Consider the following 24,434-nt stretch of genomic DNA (forward strand, 5'->3'; position numbering starts at 1 on the left):
CCTATGAAATCGGGCTCTTCCTGTCTCAGTGACTGGCACTATCGTCCCCCCAGTTTCTCCATCTTGGCTCTCGAAGGACCCCTACTTTCTTTCTACCTACATCGAACCCTTCTACAACTCTTTTCAGTTTTGTTTTGAAAATGTCCTTTAATTGTTTTGTTCCATCTGTACCCACTCAACCAATGTAGCACAAGCCACCATGATGTATCGAATAGAGAACAGGATGGACAGGCTCCTTAATAGTGTCCCCTTTTTCTCTCTTCCTCTCCTAACCTATGCTTTACCCAACAGAGAGACGTATGTGCTTAAAATCCTTTCATGACCTCTGATTGTGCATCAAATAATAAAAAGCTAAACTCCTTGCAGTCGACTGCAAAGCCCTGTGTGATCTAATCTCACCTCACTCTTACTTCACTCTGATCTTACATTAGCCCTTATCTCTATCCAATGTTATTTTGTTTGCAGCAGTGAAGTGTCCTGATTAAAAATCACACTTCCCAGTCTTCCTTGAAGCTAAACGTGAACATTTTATACACTTTTGAACAATGAGATGTAAGTAGAGATTTCTGAATGGGCTTTCCATGGAAGCTATTTAAAAGAGAGCAGGTTCATCTTGCACATGCCTTTTTCCCTTAATGCTTGTCTTCTTTCCTGCCTGGAATGTAGCTGAAATGCTAAAGATAAAGCAGCCATCTGCTGGCCATGAGAAGAGAGGCAATAGGAAATAAACTACATTCTAAAGATGGTAAGTGGAGAAAAAGGATAAACCTGTGTCTTTGATAACGTGTTTAGCCAAGCACAGCAACTGCTCTGAATTATTGTTATACAAACATTTAAAAAGGAAAAAAGAAAAAAAAAACTCTATGGGTTTATTTATTTCAATCACTATGTCCACTTTTCTGCTACATAGGGCCAAATGGAATCTTTAATGGTTACAGAAGGTCATGTGACTATTTCTGGACTTAATTCATTATTCATAGGAGTAGGTGGATTCCTGTCTTAGGGTTAGGTACAGCTTAAGGCAGTTTGATAAGCATTATTCTTTATCAAATTTTTCATCAACAAGACTACTAGTTTAGTTTTGCTAGACACAGGTAGAATCATCTCCAACTTTCCCAGCCTGGTTGTCGATGTGAGGGTGTAGTTAGTATACATAAAAAACTAAATCCCCAGCCTGCCTTTCTACTGGTGCTTACTGTAACTCCAGCTGCATCTTTAGCAATATAATTGTGGTTACCATAATCTCCAGGATGCCTTATTTTACTGCCAGTCCCCCACTCTGCCTGCCGTGTTGTTTCCTGTGACTTCCAGGCTCTAAATGGATATAGAAAGATGGGGCAAAGACGAAGAGCAACAGAATTCTGGCTGTTTTAGAAAACAACACCTGTGTAGCACAGGGATGCTTGCCTAGTTTTTGGTAGGCTTGCACATTATGAACTCTGAACCACAAGGCAGGCAGTAGAAAAGATAAGCTGCCAATTTCAGCCTCAATGAATACAATAGTGACATCCTGAGGTCACTCATGTTCGTGAGGTGAAGCATAGCTGAACTATTATTTTTCTTCTTTAATTCAGCTCCTTTAGCTTTATGATTATGAGGTATCTGTAGATTCTATTTTTTTGTTGTTATTCTTGTGTTTTTGCCCTCTCTGTGTCTTCAGGAATGTTTTCTCCAGAAATTATAATATTATTTGATGTTACCAGCTACATAATATTCTAAACCTTTTAAAGTATCTTAGGTTGAAAAAAATTAAATGCTTATTTTCATCAAAGTTCTGTTGAGGTTAGACATGGTGTCTGACTTCATGGAGTCTTCATTGTAATAGAGATCTATAATATGAACACATAAAATGCTGAATAATGATAATGAGGATAAATAAGTTTTTTAAATAAAGCAGAAAGAAATGCATTAAAGTTGTGCGTGGTGAACAATTACAGAATCAATCAAAGGAATAATTGTTATAGGAGTTCAGACGAGAGAAAGGTCAATCAGAGAAAACTAGGCAGGAGGTTGAGTTTTAGATGGCTCTCTGAAGTTGAATAGAATTGTAATAGGCATAACGCAGAATACACATCTGATTCCCACTCATTCTTTCAGCCACATTGAACATGGCAGAATGTATCCATAAAGGCATGCAGCAGGGAGAGTTTCAGGGCTTAGGGTCAATAACACAGAGTGCGACTCAGCTGTCAGAAGCTTGAGTTTTGGTTGGTATCAGATATCTTTAAAGTTACATCTCAGTCCAATCATTTATTTGTTGTTGGTGGTGGTGGTGTGGGATTAACCAAATCTTCTTTATAAGTGCACTGCTTCACTTAAATACAAAGTAGCCTCTCATCAAGTTATAACACTTAGCATAATACCAAGTACATACAGATGCCCCCACAGGGTAAACACTTGTATTATTGTAATGTGAGAGCTCACTGTGAATTGTAGCTGAGGAGGGAAGTCAGCAGACATTATTGCAGGAAGAATAATAAAACACAGAGGTGATTTTCCCTAAGAATCAGAAGCTAAAATCAATCAAGAACAGGTTGAATAAGAGTTCAGGGTGGTTTAAATTATAATGGTTCAGAATGTAGGTGGGTGTTGGAAGCTCATTTGCTGAAAAGTGATGGTCAAATGGCAGAGTGAGGCACACAGAGCAGCTCAAAGGTACAGAGCCAGGCCTGACAAAAGGACTTTATAAAAACAGGTGGTATAATGACAATAGAAATTTTCTACAATTTTTATAGAATCTGCATCATGAAGATTTACTTGAGGGGATAATTTACATCTGGCTTTCACTTTCTAAAAATACTTCTAATCCTGACTGGAGTGAAATGTTACTGGTCAGATTATTGAACCTGTATCATGCTCATAACTAACAAACGAAAGCATTACTACCTCTCCAACACTGGCCACTGACAGTTCTGATTGAACCTGGCAGGTCCACTTCAGGGACAAATGCTTTCCATATCTACCCACGACTGATACTTTGATTTGTCATTGGCAATTGGTGTGTCCCAGGGGCACTAGTGTCTTTGGGAATCAGCAGAGGATAATGTTTTCCAAAGTTTCATTTATGCAAACAACCACCTGAATACATGAAATAACTATTTCCTCCTATTTCAAAAGCTTCTTCCTACCTAGCAGGCAACTTGGAAAAGTTATACTGAGAGAAGACACGAGTTTTGCAGTTATCTGCATGACAACTCAGTTTCTTATGGTCCTCAGGGGACATACAAATAAGGTTGGAATAGATATGCTGAAGCCAGCATCACCAACTCAAATGCCAGATAGGTAAAAACACCCCATGAAGGGGTCCTGGCTGGACTGTTTTGAACTAGGGAGCGTTTGCCCCATCTAGAGGAGGCAAGAAATACTTAGCTTCAGCTAGTTATTGCCTGCTCCTTGGGGAACCAGCCCCAGATGCCAGAATTTCTGATTTTTTGAGACATGTCACAAACACACATTTTCATGTGAAATCTCAGAATGTCAATATGTCAGCTCAATTAAAAAGCAAAAAGGAGAAAGCACTGTCTAGGCAAAAGAAAATACATCTTTAGGTGGAATTCAACATGCCAGTTGCAAGTCGAGAGATTCTAAAGAGGCCCTTAGCCGTGTAGCATTATCTTCCTCATGTGAACCTGTTTCTCTATCCATGAAAGCTTCTATTTGGTAAAGCAGATGCTCCCAAAAAAGACATTTTGGCTATGAAGAAGTGAGTGGAGACTGTGTTTGTACAGTTCATTTTTTGTTGTTTCATTTCTTAATGGATGTTACATGTCAATGGAAAAGGAAATAAAAATTCTAACCAAGTTTAAGTCTCCAAATTAATTAGTGAGAATGTAAAGTAAAAGATGATAATTAGATGACTAGTCAAATTGAAGTTGATTTAAATTTTGTACGATATTGTGAAATGTTACCGTCATTTCTTTCATTTTTAAGGGCCTTGTGTGATTCTTTGTGAAAAGATTTACAAGTACACTGCTTCACTAAATACAAAGTAGCTTCTCTTCAAGTTTTCAGAATGATTACAGTTAAACCCTAGGTAACCCAGAATAAACAGAATATTTAAAACTTGATGACAAGAGAACACCTTTTCCATAGAAAACCATGGTTACTTTTTAGTGTTACTTGAAAGGCAGCAAGATGTTTCTTAATTTATAATAATTTAACAGACTAAAATTGAAATTAGGACCAGTCACGGTGGCTGACGCCTGTAATCCCAGCACTTTGGAACGCCAAGGTGGGAGGATTGCTTAAGGCCAGGAGTTCCAGAATACCCTGAGCAACAAAGCAGGACTCCATTTCTACAAAAAAAAAAAAAAAAAAAAAAAAAAAAAAAAAAATGAAAAATCGCCAGGATTGATGGTGGGCACCTGTAGTCCTATCTACTGGGGAGGCTGAAACAGGAGGATTGCTTGCACTTGCACCTAGGAGTTTAAGGCTGCAGTGAGCTATAAACACACCACTGCACCACTACCCTCCAGCCCAAGCAACACAGGCAGAACCTGTCTCTAAAATAATAAATGCATAAATAATTGAAATTAAGTCCAAATGAGAAAACCCGAATAAGAAAATTCCTGTTTAGCTATGTAACATAAACTATTTGCACTATCGTCAGTGAAATGTGATGAAGACTGCACTTCTAAGTTTATGCCTAACGACTGTCATCTTCTAAGTTTTCAAATTTATGACCAATGATTGTCATTTTCTGACTTACCACATTATGTCCTCACCTCTGAACAGTCAGTCAATAGAATAGCTTTAAGAATACCAAGTAAAATGTCCTTAGGGCCAAGCAGGTAATGCAACCTGCAGGAAAACACCACAACTCCAATTAAAGACTTTCAAATTCAAATTTTTAAAAACACCGTTCCAACCAAATAAAAAGTACCTCTGGTGATATTGGCTGGGTGGAGCCGCCACTTTATGATAACCCCTGTTTAGACCCATCATTCTCACGTTAGAGTGTGAATAGTAGACATGAAGTTGTCATTGTCTTTGATGAGGAAAAGTCTGAAACAGGCCTCTGAAGCATAGGTGAAAAAAAGCAACCGGAGTTCTAGGTACGTGTTGGTAATCTTGGGGAACAAGGATCTTCCAAGACTGGTTTCATCAAAGCAGTCAGACAGGAGATAGGGGCTCAGAGTTAGAAAGGGCAGCGTGAGTAGTGGCAAGCTCAGGTTAACCGTCAGAAAGTGAGAAACCATGGTCTTAAATGAGTACTGAATCCAATCTGAGTTTCCTGGTCCATTCTCATAGTGAGACTGCTGTCCCATAATCCATATGTAAGAAAAATAAGGAATTGTGAGGTCTCAGTAGAGCCTATTTTGTCTGCTGGTTAATGTAATCACTTTGGTGGGCTGCACATTAGTAAACTGCCCAGCAAGTATTTGAAAGGTTACAATGGCATGATAAGAACAAAGAATAGATAAGAACAACACTAATGATAAAAACTGCTTTGGTAGGTTTATAATTAGATCATGTACAAGCCACAATCAACCCTATAAATTATGCATACTTGAAGGACAATGCTTGGTCAGACTCCAGTAGCAAAGATCAAAGTAAAATTTTTAAGTCAAGAACTTGGAAATTTTGAATGTTCTGTAGAAGTTTAAATTGTGTCTGTGTTCAGTTTTCATGTTGAAACAAAAATAGTTATAGACATAAAACACATTAACATTTTTATTTGTATTCATAAAAATTGTTATTTCAACTTCAATGAAAAGTTTATCAGAAATTCAAAAAAGACTAAAGAAGAAGGAAAAAGAAAGAATGATGAATAAAAGGGGCATTATAAATCTAACCAGATAAGAACACTAGCAGCTTGACTTGTTACCAAAGAAAGCACTTCAATAGCTTGGGTACACCAAACATGAGACATAGGAAATAGGTCAAAGTGTGCAAGGGAGTTTAAAGCAGGTTAACATCAGGTGGAACTCTTATAATTTGAAGTTTAGAAAAATCAAAGCTTGTCATTTGAGATGTACAACACACACAAATTCATCCTACCGGAGGTGAACATCTGTTTTTTACAGGCCATTTTTAAGCATGGTGTACAGTATTTCTGGTAAAATGCAAGGTACATGACACTAATACTAGTGTGAAGAGGTGGTGGTGGCAGTGGCAATGAGGATGTCTAGGTAGCTAACAGCAGAGTCTGGGGTATTCCAGGTAAGGATTCTACCTCACTTGAATGTAACCTCCTAGAGGACAGAGAAACTTTTTTGTTTTATGTCTCCAGCCTTCAAAGGAGTCTCTGACATACTGTTAGTGCCAATAAAAATGAACCAATACATAAATAAATAGATGAAATGAATAGATGAAACTTGTTCTCCTACTTCCCACTTTGGGGACTCTTAGAGGGACACACACAGGGGCAGGATTGAGATGGTGACCACGTGGCGAGCAGGAATTATTAATGCAGATACCTTAGGACACACCATTAGAGTAAAATTTCCTAGGATCTATAAATTATTAGAGGACACTAGGGTGAAAATAACAATAGCAAGATTCCCTTAAATATAGGGCTATATTACCCAGATTGCGTTGTGGATGAGAATTATTAGGATGTCACATGAATAACCTGTCTAAAAGTCAAAGCTAATTCATTAGCATTTTCAAGACAAGAAAGAAGACATTTTTTCTTTTCTTCTTTCCTTCCTTCCTTCTTTCCTTCCTTCCTTCCTTCCTTCCTTCCTTCCTTCCTTCCTTCCTTCCTTCCTTCCTTCCCTCCCTCCCTCCCTCCCTCCCTCCCTCCCTCCCTCCCTCCCTCCTCTTTCTTTCTTTCTTTCTTTCTTTCTTTCTTTCTTTCTTTCTTTCTTTCTTTCTTTCTTTCTTTCTTTCTTTCTTTCTTTCTTTCTTTCTTTCTTTCTTGTCTCTGTCTTTTCTTGTCTTTCTTGATGTTAAAGGGATGGAGGTTAAGGATAGTACATCCAGGAATGTAAATTTCTTTCCTGTCTATTTGATCATGTGTTATTGGCATTAACACTGTCAATAATTCATAGCAAAAGAGGAAGTTGCCATGAAAGGTTACCCATTGTCAGCCTGTGATCAATAGGTAAGACCACAGTGTGTGATGTATTATCAAATATCAGCCAGATTCACTTTCTCATGGCTTTAAAAACAGTGATAGTTACACTCAGTTTGTCTAACCTGAGCTAAGCTTATTTGTTTGTTAACCTTTCGCTGCTGATTACAGAATATCCCCTGAATACATTTTTTTAAGTACAGAATATCAGCTCTTGCTATTTAATTCATGGGATCTGGCAGTGGGCCTCTAGGATTTGCCCCATGTTTTGATGTTGGAGTTTATATTAGAGTAAACAAAACTGTCACTTTGTTTTCCTGTCTTCCTATATTGGGTCACTTTGTGCTACATGATATGATCTGAGACAGTTCAATGCAAGGAGACACATGTCCCTTCTCATTGGTAATATGAAGACAGCAGCTTTATTTTACCCTGTGGGAAAGAAAGCAGGTTTAGTATCCAAAAGTAGTGGAGGAAAGTTGGTGTCATCACTATTCTTCCTTCACAAAAATAATGTAAGAGCATAAGGCAAGAGCAGCATTGGTTTCTTCGTAAAGGAATAAAAAGAGATCAGTACTTTGGTCATTTATGTTTATGGTACTGTGGAAAGGTACTTACATAAAAACAAAACTACCATTTTTGAACACTTTCAAATACATTTTTAATCTAATAACATCTTGGAATCTCAGAAAAAAAAAGTTTATTGAAATCACCGTGTAAGGGATGCATAAAGAGGAATAATTATTAGTCATTTGGCTTCTTTGTTTGATTTAGGAAGTAAAAGCATGATTTATTTCCTTTTGATTTTCAGGGTTCGGTCTGACATCTAAAACATTTTGCTACTTACACATTTACACTTAATTTTGTTTTATAGTTTCAAAAAATTTCAGTAACTGTCATACATAAAATAATTTGGACATAAACTGATAACATGTCTGTGTCATCCAGTGTAATTTTTGTTATCAATGGTATTTGCACATGGAAAACTGCACCAGATACAATGGTGACTATAGTGCTTACTGGAAGCAACATGCTGCTTTTGCTCCAGAAAAGAAAAGCATGCAATGTAGTAATAAAAATGATGACATGAAATGTAATAATAATAATAACGAGGAGGAAAGTCAAGAGGAAGAAGAGAAAAAAATCACATAACTGAATTTTCCCTGGGTTTTTTCATTTTCCCCAAACATTCTGTCCTTTTTCTTTGGGTATGTGATTTATGTTTAACTTTAGCACATCCACAAATCTGCTTGACATATGACAATTATATGTCCTATTACAAATCAAATTCCATATCTCTTCCCCCAATAAACTTATTGTCAGTGCATTGGAAGTGAATAGGAATCATAAAAATCCATCACCTCAAAGGAGAAGCATATGAGATTGCATGTAGAGAAGATGGCATCATTTCCGTGAGAGTGCCACATTGCTGTACATTTGCTAATTAGTTGTAAGTGCATTAATGTAAAAAAATGCCTTTGCCTTACATGTTATTGTTTGGAGATGGTTCTGCTTATCAGTTTTTAATATGCTCTTTGAAAACTGACATGTACTTTACCCACATCTCTTTAGGAACACAGGGATTCAAAGGCTGGATAAAATACTTTAATGCTTCCCAACACAAACCTGAGAGGATAATTAAACAGATGGTAACAATAAACCGAATCTGAACACATCAGGGACTGAAGTCCCTTATTAAAAGCCTTGCACACTGAAGGCAGTGGAAAGAAAAAGAATAAAACAAAAAACAAAACTCTGGGGAAGTGTATTAGCAGACAACACCTTTATGTCTGTCTTGACCTCTGAAACAGAGGTTAATCAACCGTTTAGGGATGGGTTTCCTACCACCTAGGAGAGGCCATGCAAGAGGTCTCTACTGTACTCTCTGAGGCACAGAAAGGCAAAGTAATTGTGTGATTCTCAAGGAATGCAACTGTTCCTCAGGCTTGCCTTCGAAGGTGTCATTTTTAGACACACAAATTTTATAGCTATAAACACACCGCCGCCCCCACTTATATTGCCTCCTCCAAATAGAAAATCTTTCTAAGTCAGAGGACTTGTGCTTTTCTTCTGCCAGAGGGCAAAAACTAGGTACTATAGATTTCTGTGATGACACAGATATTCTGAATATTTTCTGCCACATTCTTTGCAATAGAATGATCTCCTATTTATTTTATCCCTGAAACATATTGGAAGTCTATTTGTTTCTCTGCTCTTATTGTCAGTTTGTCCTGAGTTATATTTACAGAAGAAGAACCTTGAGGCAATCTTGATATTTCAGCTTATAAATATATATGTTATGATTTTTCCTGGAATATAAAAATAGGTCCAAATATATATTATAGACATATACATCTCTCCATATATTTATATGTATCCATACATAGATATGTATATATTCTATATATCTATATAAAGAAATGTGTGTGTATATATACATATACTACATGTACACATACATAGAATCTACTGTATACAAGAAAGAGTCTAGTTATTGTGGAGGCCTGCAAAAATGTTATTGTGCCATCACACAAGCAAAGATGCTACCGTGCCATTACATAAGGCACTTACAACCTGGGGGATAATTGAGTCAGTGTTTGCTCTTCTGTTTCTCAACCTGCTTCAGTTCTCTGCTTCACTTGCCAAGATTTTAAAGTGGCATTTATCAGAAACATTCAGCATCAGTATAGCAATGATTTAGCTTAACTAAGTGCTAGCAAGCAAAGGATAAATATTTGACACACTGTGTTTTAGATTAATCAAGGTTATAATGATGATCTATTAAAATACATTTTTGAAAATTGAGGCAGGTATTAAAATGGGAAGATGTACAGACATAAATAAATGTAAATCAAACAGCAAACACCATTTTCTAGCTTGCCTTTTACCTGTTTGTGAGTGCACACTGCCATTAAACACTCTCCAGTTTTAATTTTTGGGTGTTAATACCTGGTAAATATGTAAAGAATGTTCCCATCTGCTGACACAATTGTATGTAAAGTGACACATATCACCTTGGGAGTATGCCATAAATTAAAACTCTCTTAATAATATTGACTATGGTTCCAAAGTTATTTTAGAGTTAAGAGTAATATACGAATTAAATAAGAAATGCTGCAAATAATTTAGTGGAAAAGCATAGTTGCTGGCATGCAGCGTATTAGGTAACCTTTTTTAATTAGAATGTACACTTTTAGATTACTGATTATGAACGTCACGGGACCCGAGATTTTGATTCATCAGTAATTCTCCTTTATGTCTACACTAAGATGTAAAATGAGACCTCTGGCTCTAACTCTGCATTTCAGAGTCTTTTTCCATGCTGTTGCAGAAGCTGTGTTACCTGTAATCTCTAGTACTGCTCTGCCCCCTTGTGCTGCTGCAGTGAACTTGACAGAGGAACAGTGTGCCTTCGTCTTTGTACATGAACTACAGAAAAACCCCACTGTCACTTCTCACTTTTCTGGTAAGTTCAAGGTCAGTGTCTAGCTATTTTCAGCTCATCTCTTCTTGATCCATGCAGAGAAATGACAAGGTAACGTGATTTGGGGTCAGCTGTATTACAGGAACTGTTACATAAACGGAGAAAGTGAAAATCAATCCTAGCTGACAGTGACTTCGGGATAATCAGCGCTCACTGGATGCCTCTGTCAGTTCGCCTACATCAAACACCGTGTGACTTCTGTCAGATCTTTTTAATAAAACTATATTCTCACTTTCAGCAACCTAAATACATGTTCCACTGGAACTGAATTTTTTAGACTACTTTAGCCCTCTAGATTTGTAAACTATCCCGGTATTTCCTTGAAACAGCTCATGAATGATACCTGTCATTCCATGGTTTGTTATTGACCTGAGATGAAAGGTGTTACTGTGAAACATGCCACCCTTTGGGTGATCTAGGTGAGCCCTCCTACAGATGGCCGCATCTCCTGCCTTGAACTCAGCACCACAATCTCAACACCATTTCCCAAATCATCCTCAGCTCTCACTCTTCTCTCCTCCTCGGTAACAGGACACTTCATCAATCATTTCTTATTGGGAGAGTAGCTTTCTTGCTCCATTCTAGTTGTTCATTGTTGCTTTCCTCTTTACCTTTGTATTTTCCACTAGTTCATTTCCTCCTCATATGGAATTGGAAGCAGTATTTGACAAGATATTCCATGTTAGAGGCATTCTTGCTGACAGCACCTGATCTGTCAGTCTTGAGAAGCAGCTATTTTATCCCACCCACCTTGTGGTCCCTTGAAATTGTGAGGCACGCAGTACTCAACTGAAGTACAATTTACCATAATATTAGCTGTCAGTAAATTCAAAGACGGAACTCCTAAAGCTATAAAATGGATTAGAAGCAATTTAAAAAAAAATTAACAAACTAGAGTAAGAGTATACTGTCAACAAACAAATGCTCCATCATAGGACTGTAATTTGGAATTTTAATTACCCCTCTGCTCTGTAACAAAACAATGTCTGAACTGGCAGCGATTTGAATCTCTCACAGGTCATTGAGCATTCTAGTTAATTACTCTATGAATAGCCTGTTTTTCTCCCCTCTGGAAACACGTTTCTAATGGCAGTCAAGGTCTGACAAATGTGTCATCTACATAATTAGCTAGGAAGCAACACAAAACATTAAACATGCTTTGTGCCGACAACTATCAAAACATTTCATTTGTTGTCAATTATTCATTACTTTGTAGGTTCTGAAGGGGTTGTTATTATGGAAATAAGTCCAGATGCTAACAAGGTTAGAGTTTTGGATTCAAATTAGTAATCAGAGGACTAACTTTTAAAAAAATGTATCTCATGTACATTCAGCACCATGTTCAATCAGTAGGAGATTATAAACAAATTTTGCTATGCTCAGGTTAAGATGGAAACGGCACAGCCACATATGTGGATGTAAGAGCCCTAGCTCTTTCTTTGAAGTATGGACTCTTCACTGTCATCATAAACTTTCTGAACCTCTTGGCAAGTCCAATTTGTGCTTGGTAAATAGAGTTAAAGATTTTCACAGCATGAGATGGCAAAGCGTGGCAAGGACAAGGAAAGAAATCTCCAGTGGTTTTTGAATCTTCTTCTCCCCTGGGGCACATTGTGTAAAAGTCAAAATTCTAGCTGACAAACTTTTTCATCTGTTCTACAGCAAGTCTGCAAAATACCTTAGAAAACCATTGAATTTCATGCTTATTTGTTTGTTGCTGTTTCTAAAATCTTGTTTCTTTTATTATTCTAATATTGTATAAAAAGCACTGTCTTGAAAGCAGTACTCCTAATGTATATAGAAAATATTTAAAAATCTCAACAAAACTGCCATCTCAGTGGTAAAGAAAATTGCAGTGGAAGACACATTATTGTGTAGTCATATCAGAGGCTTGGATCTTTGGAGAGTCTCACTCCACTGTCCTCCAGCTTTTCGTTATAAACCAAAATGGCTTACAAATGTCATCCACAATAGTCCAATAAAGATTAGGAACAAAACACTGTCCTTACATTGATGAGATAAGAAAGATTTAACTGAAGAATGCAGTGTATAAGAACAGTTCATAAGGCTTGTTCTTGAATCAGAAAAATAGAATTTAAATTATATTTGTGTGTGTCTAGAATTTAATTGAGATGATCAGTTTATTTTCTACATAATGTTTGGTCAGATGCCTGTACTACAGAGCTAGACAAAAGGAAAAGAAAGAAAAGAAATTCTATCAGGGAAATCAAGACAACCCGTTATCTACATGGTGTGCAAAATATGTCAGGAAATAATTCTACCCTGAGCGCTGAGAATGTCCAGTTAATAAAAAAAGATCAGCCACTCGCTACGAGAACATAATTGTCTGTATCTATGTTTTTCAAAGCAAAAATACAGACAAATCTTACACTAAATAGGACACATTAAAATAAGCTTTAATAATCTTTATGCAGAAGGAAACTAATCCATTTTCAGATCATACGATCCACAGCAATAAAAGGAAATCATCAAACTAAAAACAATTTTAGAAATGGCTGCAGACTCTCATTTAATTAACATGCAACAGATCATATATTTATGAGGAAGTCAAAATATTTAGGAATCCTATAATCCTGTAAGCCTTAATGTGGTATAAAAACAACAAATAAATGCAAAGTGTTACTGTTACACATGCCTGCCTGATCAATGGTTTTCACATATTGATCTATAAATGGAGTTGACAGTCTGTGTTGGCTGCACATTTTCCAAGCAGCGCTATTTTTGCACAAAACCAATACGGGCAATTACCTTTGTTTGAGATGCCAAGTCTTATCAATTCAATGTGATTTAGTGTCATTTTAATTAAATATCAGAATCCACTTCAGGACAATTTATACAAACAAAGCCTCAAACCTAACTATAAGCTTGATTTGAAGTAAACATGGACAAGCCCTACAATCTCATAATATTTCTTAAAAACTCTACTAAACAGAAGGTTTATATTTTTAGTAGCAATTTTTATGTCTGCCTTTTTGGCTAGCCACAACTTTGGCAAGTATCCGATAATCACAGAAGTAAGAAACAAAAGAAAATTGTTTCCTCTTTTCTTCTGATAATATATTTTAAAAGTGAACAAACAGTCTGTTAATGGAAGTAAAAGGAATCTTGTATGTTCACAGTTAAAAATGGCTCCACCTAAGTCTTTATCTGAACACCAATTAAAAAAAAATATTTTCCTGTTCATGATGGCCATGAATGAAGTAATGCCCTTCTGTGGGGTTTACAAGATGGAAACGGTGAATATTCATACACGTTGTTGCTTAAGACACTAGCATTAAATGCTGAAACTACTCTCGCCTGCAAATCATATGTCTGCAGTTTCCTGATTCGGGCTATTTAAACTCCTCATTAATATCTATTCTAAACTGTGTATTAGGCAGGAGCATCTCTCTTATAAATAACATCAAAGCCACATTAAACCTTCTGCAATCACTATTTGCTGAATTGCACATTCGTCTTTTTGGTCCTTAAACAGGCACAGTTCACTTGCCCCCATCTACCGGTCCTCAGCTGTCTGATTTTCTGTTTAGCACATTCTAGTAAATAAGCTGTCTACCTTTACGAGGTCTCACTCTGTTGCTCAGGTTGGGACAACAAATCGCTGAGACCAAACACTGTACTTTCCCCACCAAAGGGAGCTCTCCAGATCTCTCTCTCAGATGGGCGGTTTTCTTGCAAACCACTTCCCCCTCTCGAAACTGCCCACCTCTCCAACATTTCCCAGGTGAAAAAGTAACCTCTTTGAATTTTGAAAAGGCATTGATTTTATTAACCGAATTTTAGAATGATTATTTGATGTCTAACGAAAATGATGCACATCACCAATAAAATACTAATGGAGGATTCATATCTGTTTCACTGAGATGCTTTCCTGTAACATTTAGGTTATCAAAATTTCTAATTTAACAAGTAAATTCACCTATGTTTGCATAGCTTAGGGTTGGATAAATGTTTATATTGACATTTCGTAGTACTCCTCAATTAAGATACTAAGAATCAAAGCTTTTACATTTACAGTAGAATTTTGTATTATGTTCTAAGTTAAGAGTCACATTAAAAACATTTTAATTGAACAAAATTTATGAGAGGAATTTATGAATTTATGAGAAAATTACAGAATTGATTTGACCCTAGAAAATTTTTTATCATTTTTGTAATGAATTAAGTCATGATGAATGTAATATCAGATCCTTGTGTTATTATATAGTCCAGTAAGTCATATTAGATTTGCATAATTGTTATACTAGTGAACAAGTAGTATGCATATGCCATATATATTAAGTAGGATGCATGACATATGTATGATCTCTAAATACTTTTGATTTTTCTCTGTAGAGACTACATGTATGCGCTTCTGTTACAGCAAACCCTACTGCATGTGAATTTGTGCACACATTTTTAGTACCCATCACTTCCCACCTCTAAATTCAAAATCTTCCCCTTGACCTCACCCCACCACCCAACTTCTGAAAAATCAAGTTCTTAGTTTAGCTTGAGCAGATAACTTTAACAGGCTTGTTTGAATAAATATGCCAAAATACTTTACATTCTGTCAGTATCTAGTCAGAAAATTGTGCATGGAAAAAAGAGATGAAAAGAACTGAGACAGAAAGAAAATTAGTGCCATGGCAAGCTTTCAATACAGTATCTCTGAGCCAAGTTTTCTCGGTGAAATGACACATCCTCACTAAAATACCCCTTTTATATAATTATGCACTGAGCACACATAACCAAAAGTAACTTTTATTTTTGTTCCTTATCGAGGAATACATATTGCCCAGGCTAAGAATGCGGAAACAAAAGCTGGAATAATTATAGCTAATTTAACTTTGGAAAACTCTTATTCTCCAGCAGTCCAGCATACAACCCCCCAAACTAAAGTTATGTAACAAGGTAATATCAACAATGAGAAACTGCATGATAAAATCCTGCCCAAAAGTGAAAAATGCTAATTTTGTCTCATTTAGCAGCTGGATACAGAAATGCTCATTAGTTTTAAGAGGGTTAATCCTTTTAACTTTTGCATATTGATATGCCAATTATGCCTAATTGTACAAGAGGCATCAGTCAAGGTAATAGTGCATAAACACATGAAAGTTATTAAGTACATCCCAACATGTAATAAAGTAGGTGTTAATTGGTAGCTGAGTTCTGCGGGCTATTGAGGTGGATAATTCATTGAGAGATGGATCACTTGTAATTTCTCTCCATAATTCCTTTTGCAGTCTCATGCTGTGATGTTTTCATGCTTGTCAAAAACAACTGCGGCATAGTGCCTTTTGTTAAACACAGCCAATAAAATATGTTAGGCATCATTAAATATACTTAACTTTTAAACTTTTTCAAAGGTACAGTTCTCACCGATAATACATTATAGAGATTCCAATACTTTACTCTAACCACTGTCTCAAGTTCATAGTTGATGAACATTTTAGCTAGTTTAAAAGCAAAGTCAGGCTGGCCGTGTTGTACCTCCCAGGAGACAATACTTTTAAATGAGAAAGTAAATAAAGGAAAATGCATATCTCATTAGTTACTTTATCTAAGGATGTAGTTCTCACTCCCCAAATATAATCACTGGCTTCCTCATGCTAAATTTGTCTACAACACCTGAGGAAAGAATGATTAAAATCACATATTTCTCAAGCTCCTGAGATTGCTGTGGGTTAATTTTTTGAGTGAAAAATGGGGAATAAATGCAATTGGTAACATGCTATTCAGCAAGTTTATCTCATTTAATAACTCAGTTAGGAAGCTGAATATTTCATAGGCCCCCATGATATTAACAGAACACTCAATTAATAGCTCACATGTTTCTGCAGAGTGACTGGAACTCAGCCTGTCCCCAGCTAACCTGTTTCTCCCTGCTCTTGCTCTCACTGTGAGAAACAAAATAGATCTGGGCTCCAAAAGAGTGGCTAACATTACATAAATAATTTTGTAACATCCTATGGCCTCAGCTGCAAGTTACCACCATTATGGAAGAAAATTAAACAGAGGAGACTCATCGCAATCAGTGGGTTTAGTGGCTCAGGATGCATGCAGGGCCAGCGACACAATTGGCAGTAGAGTTCATCTCTAACTATTTTATTTCAAATCTTCCTAATGATACATTATCGAGACAAAATGGCTTCCTCTCCAAACCTTAAATAGCCACAGCATTTCAATCCTTTAAGCCCACTCCAAATCAAATCATAATTTCCAGTATCGTATATTATAGGGAGATTTTAAGGAAGAGATTTTCACATTTTTTTTTAAGATTTTTTTTTCCTCAATTCATTCTTAGCTAATTTTAGCCTCTGGCTTTTCAAAGTGATGTACTGTATTTGGAAGTACAAACACCACATGCTAGCATAACCTCATTATTTTTATGACACTGAAGCATGATAGTAGAGGCCCTTAAAATGAGTCAAAGGTGCTCTTCAGTCTAGCTCCAAATCCACTTTATCACTCTGGATTAAGCCCAGCTCTTCTCTTGCAACTGGGGATATTATTATGACTATAAATACACAAGATAAAATGCATTACAGAAACAGTTTTCTCATGCACATTAGGAAAACAAATAAAACAAGACTAATTAGCCTTTTTTTTTTTTTTTTTTTTTTTTTTTTTTTTTTTTTTTTTTACACAATTCTGCATGACAACGAACTTGGGATATTTGGAATATTTGACTTACAGGTTCATTGACCTTCCCAACATCGGTGAGGATCATGGATTTACTTTGGCTGAGCCTGTCATGGTGGCTGTTGGCATTTTTGATTCTCATTTGCACAGCTCCTGTGCCTTGGCGGGTAGAATTCAGTGTTTCCAAAGAAGTATCAGAATTTGTAGATTTCTGCATATTATAGTGCTATCCTGAGAAAATATAAAATACATTATGTTATTCTAAACATATGCTTTTCCATGAAAAACTCTTCATGGAGTGTCCCTATTAATCATCAAGATATTAAAAGTTGATAAACAAGAGTCTTCACTTCTCTCAGTGGTGAAGAAAAAAGTAGTTCCTTTGTAAGTTATTTTGTCAGTTGGGACCTTTATATGTGGATAGCACTGTACATAACATAGGATTTCAGAAGTTTATAGGTAGCACAATGATAGACTGTGATTCTTAATTCCATTAAAAAACTCCTAACAGCAATGAGATACAGTTTTCCTTATATAGAAATGATGTTGCCAACCAATCGTCTTGAGGATATGTGCTTTTTTATGCACAACTTCATTGGTCTATTACCCACTTTACCCCTACATGCTACCATCAGCACCCTTTCTTGGTGAACAAAAATCTCTATGAATAAGGTCAAATTTAAGTAAGAAAAATTGATGTCAGAGCAAAACAGACCCCAGAGTCCCTACCTCCACTCACAATAGCCACAGGGGGAAATTAAAATTCCTTCATCCACTGCCATCTGCCAACTGAACTAGATTTGCTAGCTTAGTTGGACATCATATTTATAAAGAATATGAAGAAAAAAATCAGCACCATTTATTTTAATAGAAGGAGTCTGATTTAGGCAAGAAAATTTAGTATGGCCACACTTTAAAGGAGCAGCAATGAGAAAAAATAGAATTTGGAGGGAGAAAACAAAGAGAACTAAACTGTGGCAGCACCAGAGGGCGGACTGGTAGAGCTTTAGCTGAGCCCCTCATCCATAATCCTCTCCAAATGCCCCTCCCCAAAAGTTCCTCAAGTGAACATAGCATCTCATTACAAACAGAATGGTTACAATACAAACACATTTTCTTATTTTCTGGAAACAGCCCTCTTCCTGACTGATTCTTGTCTCCAAGTCTAACCTAATAGACATCCTATAGGGGGCACCGAGCACTGTATACAGTGAACAAAACTGTGACTGGTCAGTTATGGGAGTGAATATAATCCAAAAGAAGAATCATGTTTTAAGGAGGCAAGTGTATAGCTACCCCCATGTTTGTTGGACAATGAGGCTCGAATCATTCATTCTAATGGCCAAGCAGGCAGACACTAAGATGAATAGAAAAGGAAACATTTTGAAAGCAGGAAAAATGTTAGTTTACAATAAATCCTAGTAAGGTAATTAAACTACAACTTAGAAAAGAAGCTAATAGTATCTACTGTGTGCTAAGCAATGTGCTCAATGGTTGATTCTCAAAAAATTCCTATAAAATAGCCATTAAACCTATATTTTATATAGAAAAAAATGAGGATCAGAGAGACTCACAATGTTTCCAGTAAAACAGGCAGACAGAAAGAGGTGGAGGAGCAGTTATTTTAATCCCAAAAGAAGACCCATATGTACATCAATAGGTGAATAGGTAGACACATTTTGGTTTACCCAATGAAAACAATAAACAATAAAAAGGAACAGACTATTGATGCATAAAACCACATGGATGAATTGCAAATTTATTCTGCTGAGTGAAAGAAGCCGAAAAAAAGAAGAGGAAGAGGAAGAGGAGGAGGAGGAGGAAGATGAAGACGAAGACGAAGACGAAGAAGAAGAAGGAGAAGGAGAAGGAGAAGGAAAAGAAGATTTATTGGTATATTTCATTTATATAATATTCTCAAAAATGCAAACTAAGGTATGCTAACAGAAAGCTGATCAGTAATTCCTTAGGGAAAGGATAGAGGCAAGTATGGATCACATTAGATATGAACAAACTTTTGGCGATGACGGATATGTCTGTTACCTTGATTGTCGTAATGGTTTCATAGGCATTTACACATATTAAAAATGAACAAATTGTGTACGTTAAACAATTGCATTTTGTGATTCTTCAGTTATAACTCACAAAGATGTTTATAGAAAAGTTGTTTTAGTAATTGCTTAGTCAATTTATTTTGCTCTTATTTTCCTTTCTATGTGCTTACATGAGTAATGTATTATTCAAAAGTATCTAATTGAGAATGCAAGAGTTTTTTCAATACATATGAAATAAAAATTTGAAGTACATATTAAGAAGAAAATCGTATATTTTCTAGAAAAATCGTTTCTCCTTTGAGTGCATTCAAGTGTTGATTTCCCACATTATTCAGCAGATTCAAACTCTAAGGACAGTGTGTTTGTAATATTGGTGGATGAAATCACTCAGGCTGAAGCCACTCTCTTCTGGTCAAGAGCATCTAGCCACAGTGTTTACATAGCCCAACCATGCACCATTTATAGGACATGTTGCTTCCTCAGAAGCTGCACAAATTTCAGTGTCAAATCAAAATTTGCATTCCTATATTGATTTCACAATCAAACCATAAATTGCCTCTTGATGTGCTACTGTCAAAAGGCTGGATTCCTTACAAAGCCTTTTATCTGGCTTCCCCACCTCTGTTTTCTTGGGGATAGGTTGCGGAAAATATTTTCAAGATTTTCCTTTCTCAGATCTTTCCATCAGGCTGATCTCTCTCCCTACCACAATGTTAATGTTATTTCTCTTAATTTGCTCACTGTCTCCTCTCCAGTCCTCACTTCCTTTTCCATCTGACCCTGCCGTTACATTTTGTTGACACCCTCTCCACTCAGTTTGTTCTCTTTATTCTGCTTCCCACGTACTTTGTTCTGCAAGGTCATTGATTTGATACTACTTCATAATTCTTCTTCTATTGTTAAATCTTTGGGTATTTATAATTTTGCAGACCACTATGTTGCTCTGGGGAGACAGAGCAAAATGACACAAAACCTCGTCTTAAAGATTTCTATCAACGGAAGACATACATATACCCCTTCAACCCTTATTGAGATTCTCCTAAGTGGCAGGCACCATTTTAGAGACCAGAGATAATCTTTGTTTACCAAGTGCCTCGGAGTTTGGTGAGGGCAATAGAGAAACAATCAATAATTACCGAGAATAGGGCCGTGCCCAGGTGGGGAGAGGAGCAATGGCATTAAACTCAGGTGGAAGTGGGAGGTGAAGAGAGAGTAAGTCAGAAAGAGAAGATCAGATCACACCAGAGCTAAGTCAGTTTAGGCTGGACATTTCTGGCAAAGGATTCAGCAATGCAAAGGTGTACAGATACCTGGGATATTATAAGGTAGGTGTTGAAATATGTCATGAAGGGAACATAAAGTACCAGGGAGGTTCAAAGAAAGAAAGAAACAATGGATTTCATAGAGAACATGGCATTTGACCTCTCTGTGGGGATAGCTGATCATCTTGCTTATCTTTCATCTGGCTGAATGATTGACTGAGAGTCTCATCGCTTCTAATCCAACCAGTACCAGAGAGGCTGGTATTCTAGACACTCTGAAGAAGAGAATATGTGTTGTCCTGGACATACATAACACACAGTGTTTTTTGTGAATGAATTGAGAATGGAGATCAATTAAGAGGGAAGCAGAGCCCTGCTGCAGGACAGAAGGAGGACGGTTGAGGATGGAAATCTAACAGGATGATAACGACAGCTGTGTCAGTGGCTGTGGGACCTGTAACCGCTGTACTTGTGGGTTCAGAGATGATTTCCTTTCATTCATCCCATTAGGAGCCTCTCATTCCAAGCAGACAGAGTTCTTTCTAGGCCATATTTTGCATGTTGTTTTGGGGTCCCACATAGAGCCCTTTCTTTATTCCCTTTCAACTCCCTGGTTTCCCCCTGCCTACATCCTAACAGTTTTTTCTCTAGTAGACACCCTATAATCCTTTCATATTTCAGCTGCCAGAGCACCCACTGCAGCATTCACTTAGGCTTAATCTAAATACAGAGTCAAAATTTATAAAAATTTCCATCATCCATTCTTCCCTACCTATGAATCACTTAGATGCATATGGGAGGGGGATAATTAGACTAGCTAATACAATATTATATCAGTCAGACCTTCCCTTAACTCTCAAGGAAGCATTTAACTGAATCTCAAACTGGAAACTCTTCTGGCTACATGAAAGAACTGTCTTAGAGTAGAAGAGCATTGATCAGTCCACTCTATTTATGCCCTTACATAAATTCAGGGGCGGTAGGATCTGTGACTGGGGATGGGACATTAACATTGCATTATAGAAAATGGTACCTCCTAGAGCTTTATGATGCAATGTCCCCGCCACGGTGGTCTTATTTTTTAGCCTTTATGAAATAAGGTTCTAGGGAAGAAACTCCATTGCAAAGCCTGCTCAACATCGACTCAAAAGAAACCCTCACACCCCAGAGTCCATATTGACTTGGCTTTCAGAACCTAGGAGTGGTTGTCCTTACAGGAATATCTGTATTAATTGCAGGGTGTTCTCTGAAAGAGAATGCAGAACTCCAGTTTTGTGAGTCTTTCTGCATTATTATTCCAAAAATATTCACAGGGATGTTAAATTATATTCTATTGTTCCACCCATGTTTTCAATCCTCACTGACCCTCAATTTTCTAAATTTAGTAGATTGTAAAATCAATAATATTTGCTTATGCTTATTTCTATGTAATTTAGTAACATCAGGCTTATTAACTTCAAGTCATATGAAGTTTAAGTTTTGCTTGATCTGTGTGCCTCTTCAGTATTCCCCTTGTTCTTCCTAGAACGTGTCACCCACTCATGTCATCATCATTATCGTTACTATTAAGTTTTGTTAGAGAAAACATTGATGCCTTATGTGTTTATGTTCTTACAGGAGGCATACAGAGCACTGGTGAATAACTAATGAAAATATTGAAGAACTGGCTCATTTTGCGTGTGTTTGAGCTATCCATTGATTTTACTAAACTCTCCAAATAAATATCCCTGAGTTAGAAATTGAAATGTAAATCACTTAAGACTGGCTTCACTATTTCTCTAGACTTCCTGATTTTACATGTACTAACAGAAGAGCAAGAATACCTTGTGATATTGCACTAGTTCTCCTTTCAATCCTGCTTAAAAACAGGAAGCAGTAATGAGAATGCACTTCATAAGAGCAACATGAACTTTGGCTCTGCTCAACCTACGTGGTTTGATGGTGTCCTGGGCTTCTGGGCTTGATTTCCCTACTCATACTGCAAATAGGAGTGAACATGATATTTCATCTAATCATAAATTTCATACCTGCTCTCCCAATTATTTGTTGCATTCTGTTAACTACACTAAGGCTCAGCAGCCTGCCCTTTTGAGTTAGAATGTGTATTTTTGACATCTCTTTCACATCAACAGCATTAAAAGTAAAACTATATTAAGAAATTTTTGAGCTGGGAAAAACTGGATAGGCACTATGACATAATCTTTATGCTGCTGAACAGAGAAAATGTAGGCTTGGGTATACTGAACATCATCCCCAAGGTGTCACATCCTGTTCAGAATAACTCTAGGACGGCACTAAGGGCCCACACCACCCAGCATCCTTGATTTTGCCATAGACCCCCAAATCAAGTGGACCTTGTGTATGGAAAGAAAAGGTAACAAGAAATGTAAAGAACATCTGGCAGATAAAATGATCATAGCATAGCCACATTAGGTATATATCATGCAAGTCTTTCTATTTAATCTTTCGTAAATGTTCCTGTGCTTCCTGACAAAATAATAAAGACTTAAATGTTTGTTGAATGTATAAATGTAAAACAAATATGGAACCTAGTATATACCAGTGTATGTAGCCTGGCAAAGCATTGTCAATAAGAAAATGTCTTTGACCAAGTTTGTTACTTTAAAAATGTGTAACTCACCCTTGCTAATATTTGTTAGAGTAAATAAACCATGGATATTTTATTATAATTTAGAGGCAGAAAGAAACAATGTTTCTTATGCCTTCTGAGGACAGTATTAAAGTATGCTTGGAGATTCATATAATTTTTTAGTGTGAAAAACACCGTATTTCTATTTCCCAATAGCCCTATGTCTTCTTCTTGTTAAAAAATGACCAAATTTATCACAATCTTAGAATTTGCAGGGATTTTTGCTTTGAGAATAGCCTTTCTTGAGTTTCAGATTTTGTTAGGTACTTGATATTTTTCCCTAAAAAGAAGGATGCTTCTGCAAGACACACGTTATCACTGAGTTTTGTGAGTAAAATCTCAGAGGAAAGCAATGGCCATACACTCAGGGAATTCCTATTTCATGAGTGTTAGCCTGGGTTTTCACTCTGTGGCAAGGGAGCTGTGTATTTAGCACATCCACCACAAGGAGCCAAGGTCCCCTCTGCCTAAACATGCACAAACTTTCTGTGGTGACATGACCCCATTCCCTTCTCTGCGTGTACGAGAGGAGCTGTTTCTCCAGGTCTGCTAAGAGCTCATGGCAACTCCACAGACAAATAGTATTTCTCCGAGAAATTCATTTCTATCCCCTAGAAAGGTCTTATGTTGATCTGTGATAGAACAAGTCTGTTCCCCTGTGGAAATGACTTGTGGTCGTGGTAGCTCCAGTAATGTGTGCCACAACCTTGGCGTCACACTTTCCTGACAGGTCAGTAATTAACTCTCATTGCAATTGTTTGTTGTCTCCACCACAGCAGCCATTTACCAAAATAACGTTTTAATTTCAGTTTCCTTCCAGTTCACTTTCCTTTTGTTTTCTCCCTGTGGCTTCTACATCTCTATTAAGTCTAATTTCCCCGACCGCTTCTGTAAGCTGAGAGAGTGCAATAAAACTCAGTTTCAAAAAATGTCGAATATAATGAGAAAGGAAGATCACAGTAAAGGAATGTGACCATAGCCACCCCATCGGGTAACATTGTCTTTGACTGGGCAGGTGTTATATATAGGAAATGTTATAATAAGATTTTGCATTTATTTAACTTATAGCAGGGAATCTGGAGTATTTGCTGCATTCACTGACAAAGTCTGACAAGTCTGCTGCATGGTAAATTGTAATACAGTTATTATCACTGCACATGGCCATCTTAAATGGTGAAAATGTCAAGTAAAATATATTTTGAAAGTAGAATAAGTGTGTGGTAGGCAACCTTGATCTTTCTTAGCTCTTAGCCTTTCAAACTCCATCCTGTTGGGAACAAAGCAGCTGATTTTACACTTCAAATATTTATTGAGCCTCTAC

At 36.9% G+C, this 24,434-nt stretch overlaps 1 protein-coding gene across 3 annotated transcripts in view; it reads right to left on the reverse strand.

Annotated features, from left to right (window-relative positions):
• ARHGAP15 (Rho GTPase activating protein 15) overlaps nucleotides 1-24,434 on the reverse strand; it is a 638,248-nt gene that overhangs the window by 593,750 nt on the left and 20,064 nt on the right. For all 3 annotated transcript variants that reach the window (XM_030916186.1, XM_010353830.2, XM_030916185.1), the window contains one exon: nucleotides 17,200-17,378. In XM_030916186.1, coding sequence (XP_030772046.1) covers nucleotides 17,200-17,364 — 165 coding nt within the window. In that variant the 5' untranslated portion in view covers nucleotides 17,365-17,378. The remainder of the gene's footprint in view (nucleotides 1-17,199; nucleotides 17,379-24,434) is intronic.

The sequence above is a fragment of the Rhinopithecus roxellana genome, chromosome 14, assembly GCF_007565055.1.
Source record: "Rhinopithecus roxellana isolate Shanxi Qingling chromosome 14, ASM756505v1, whole genome shotgun sequence".
NCBI lineage: Eukaryota > Metazoa > Chordata > Mammalia > Primates > Cercopithecidae > Rhinopithecus > Rhinopithecus roxellana.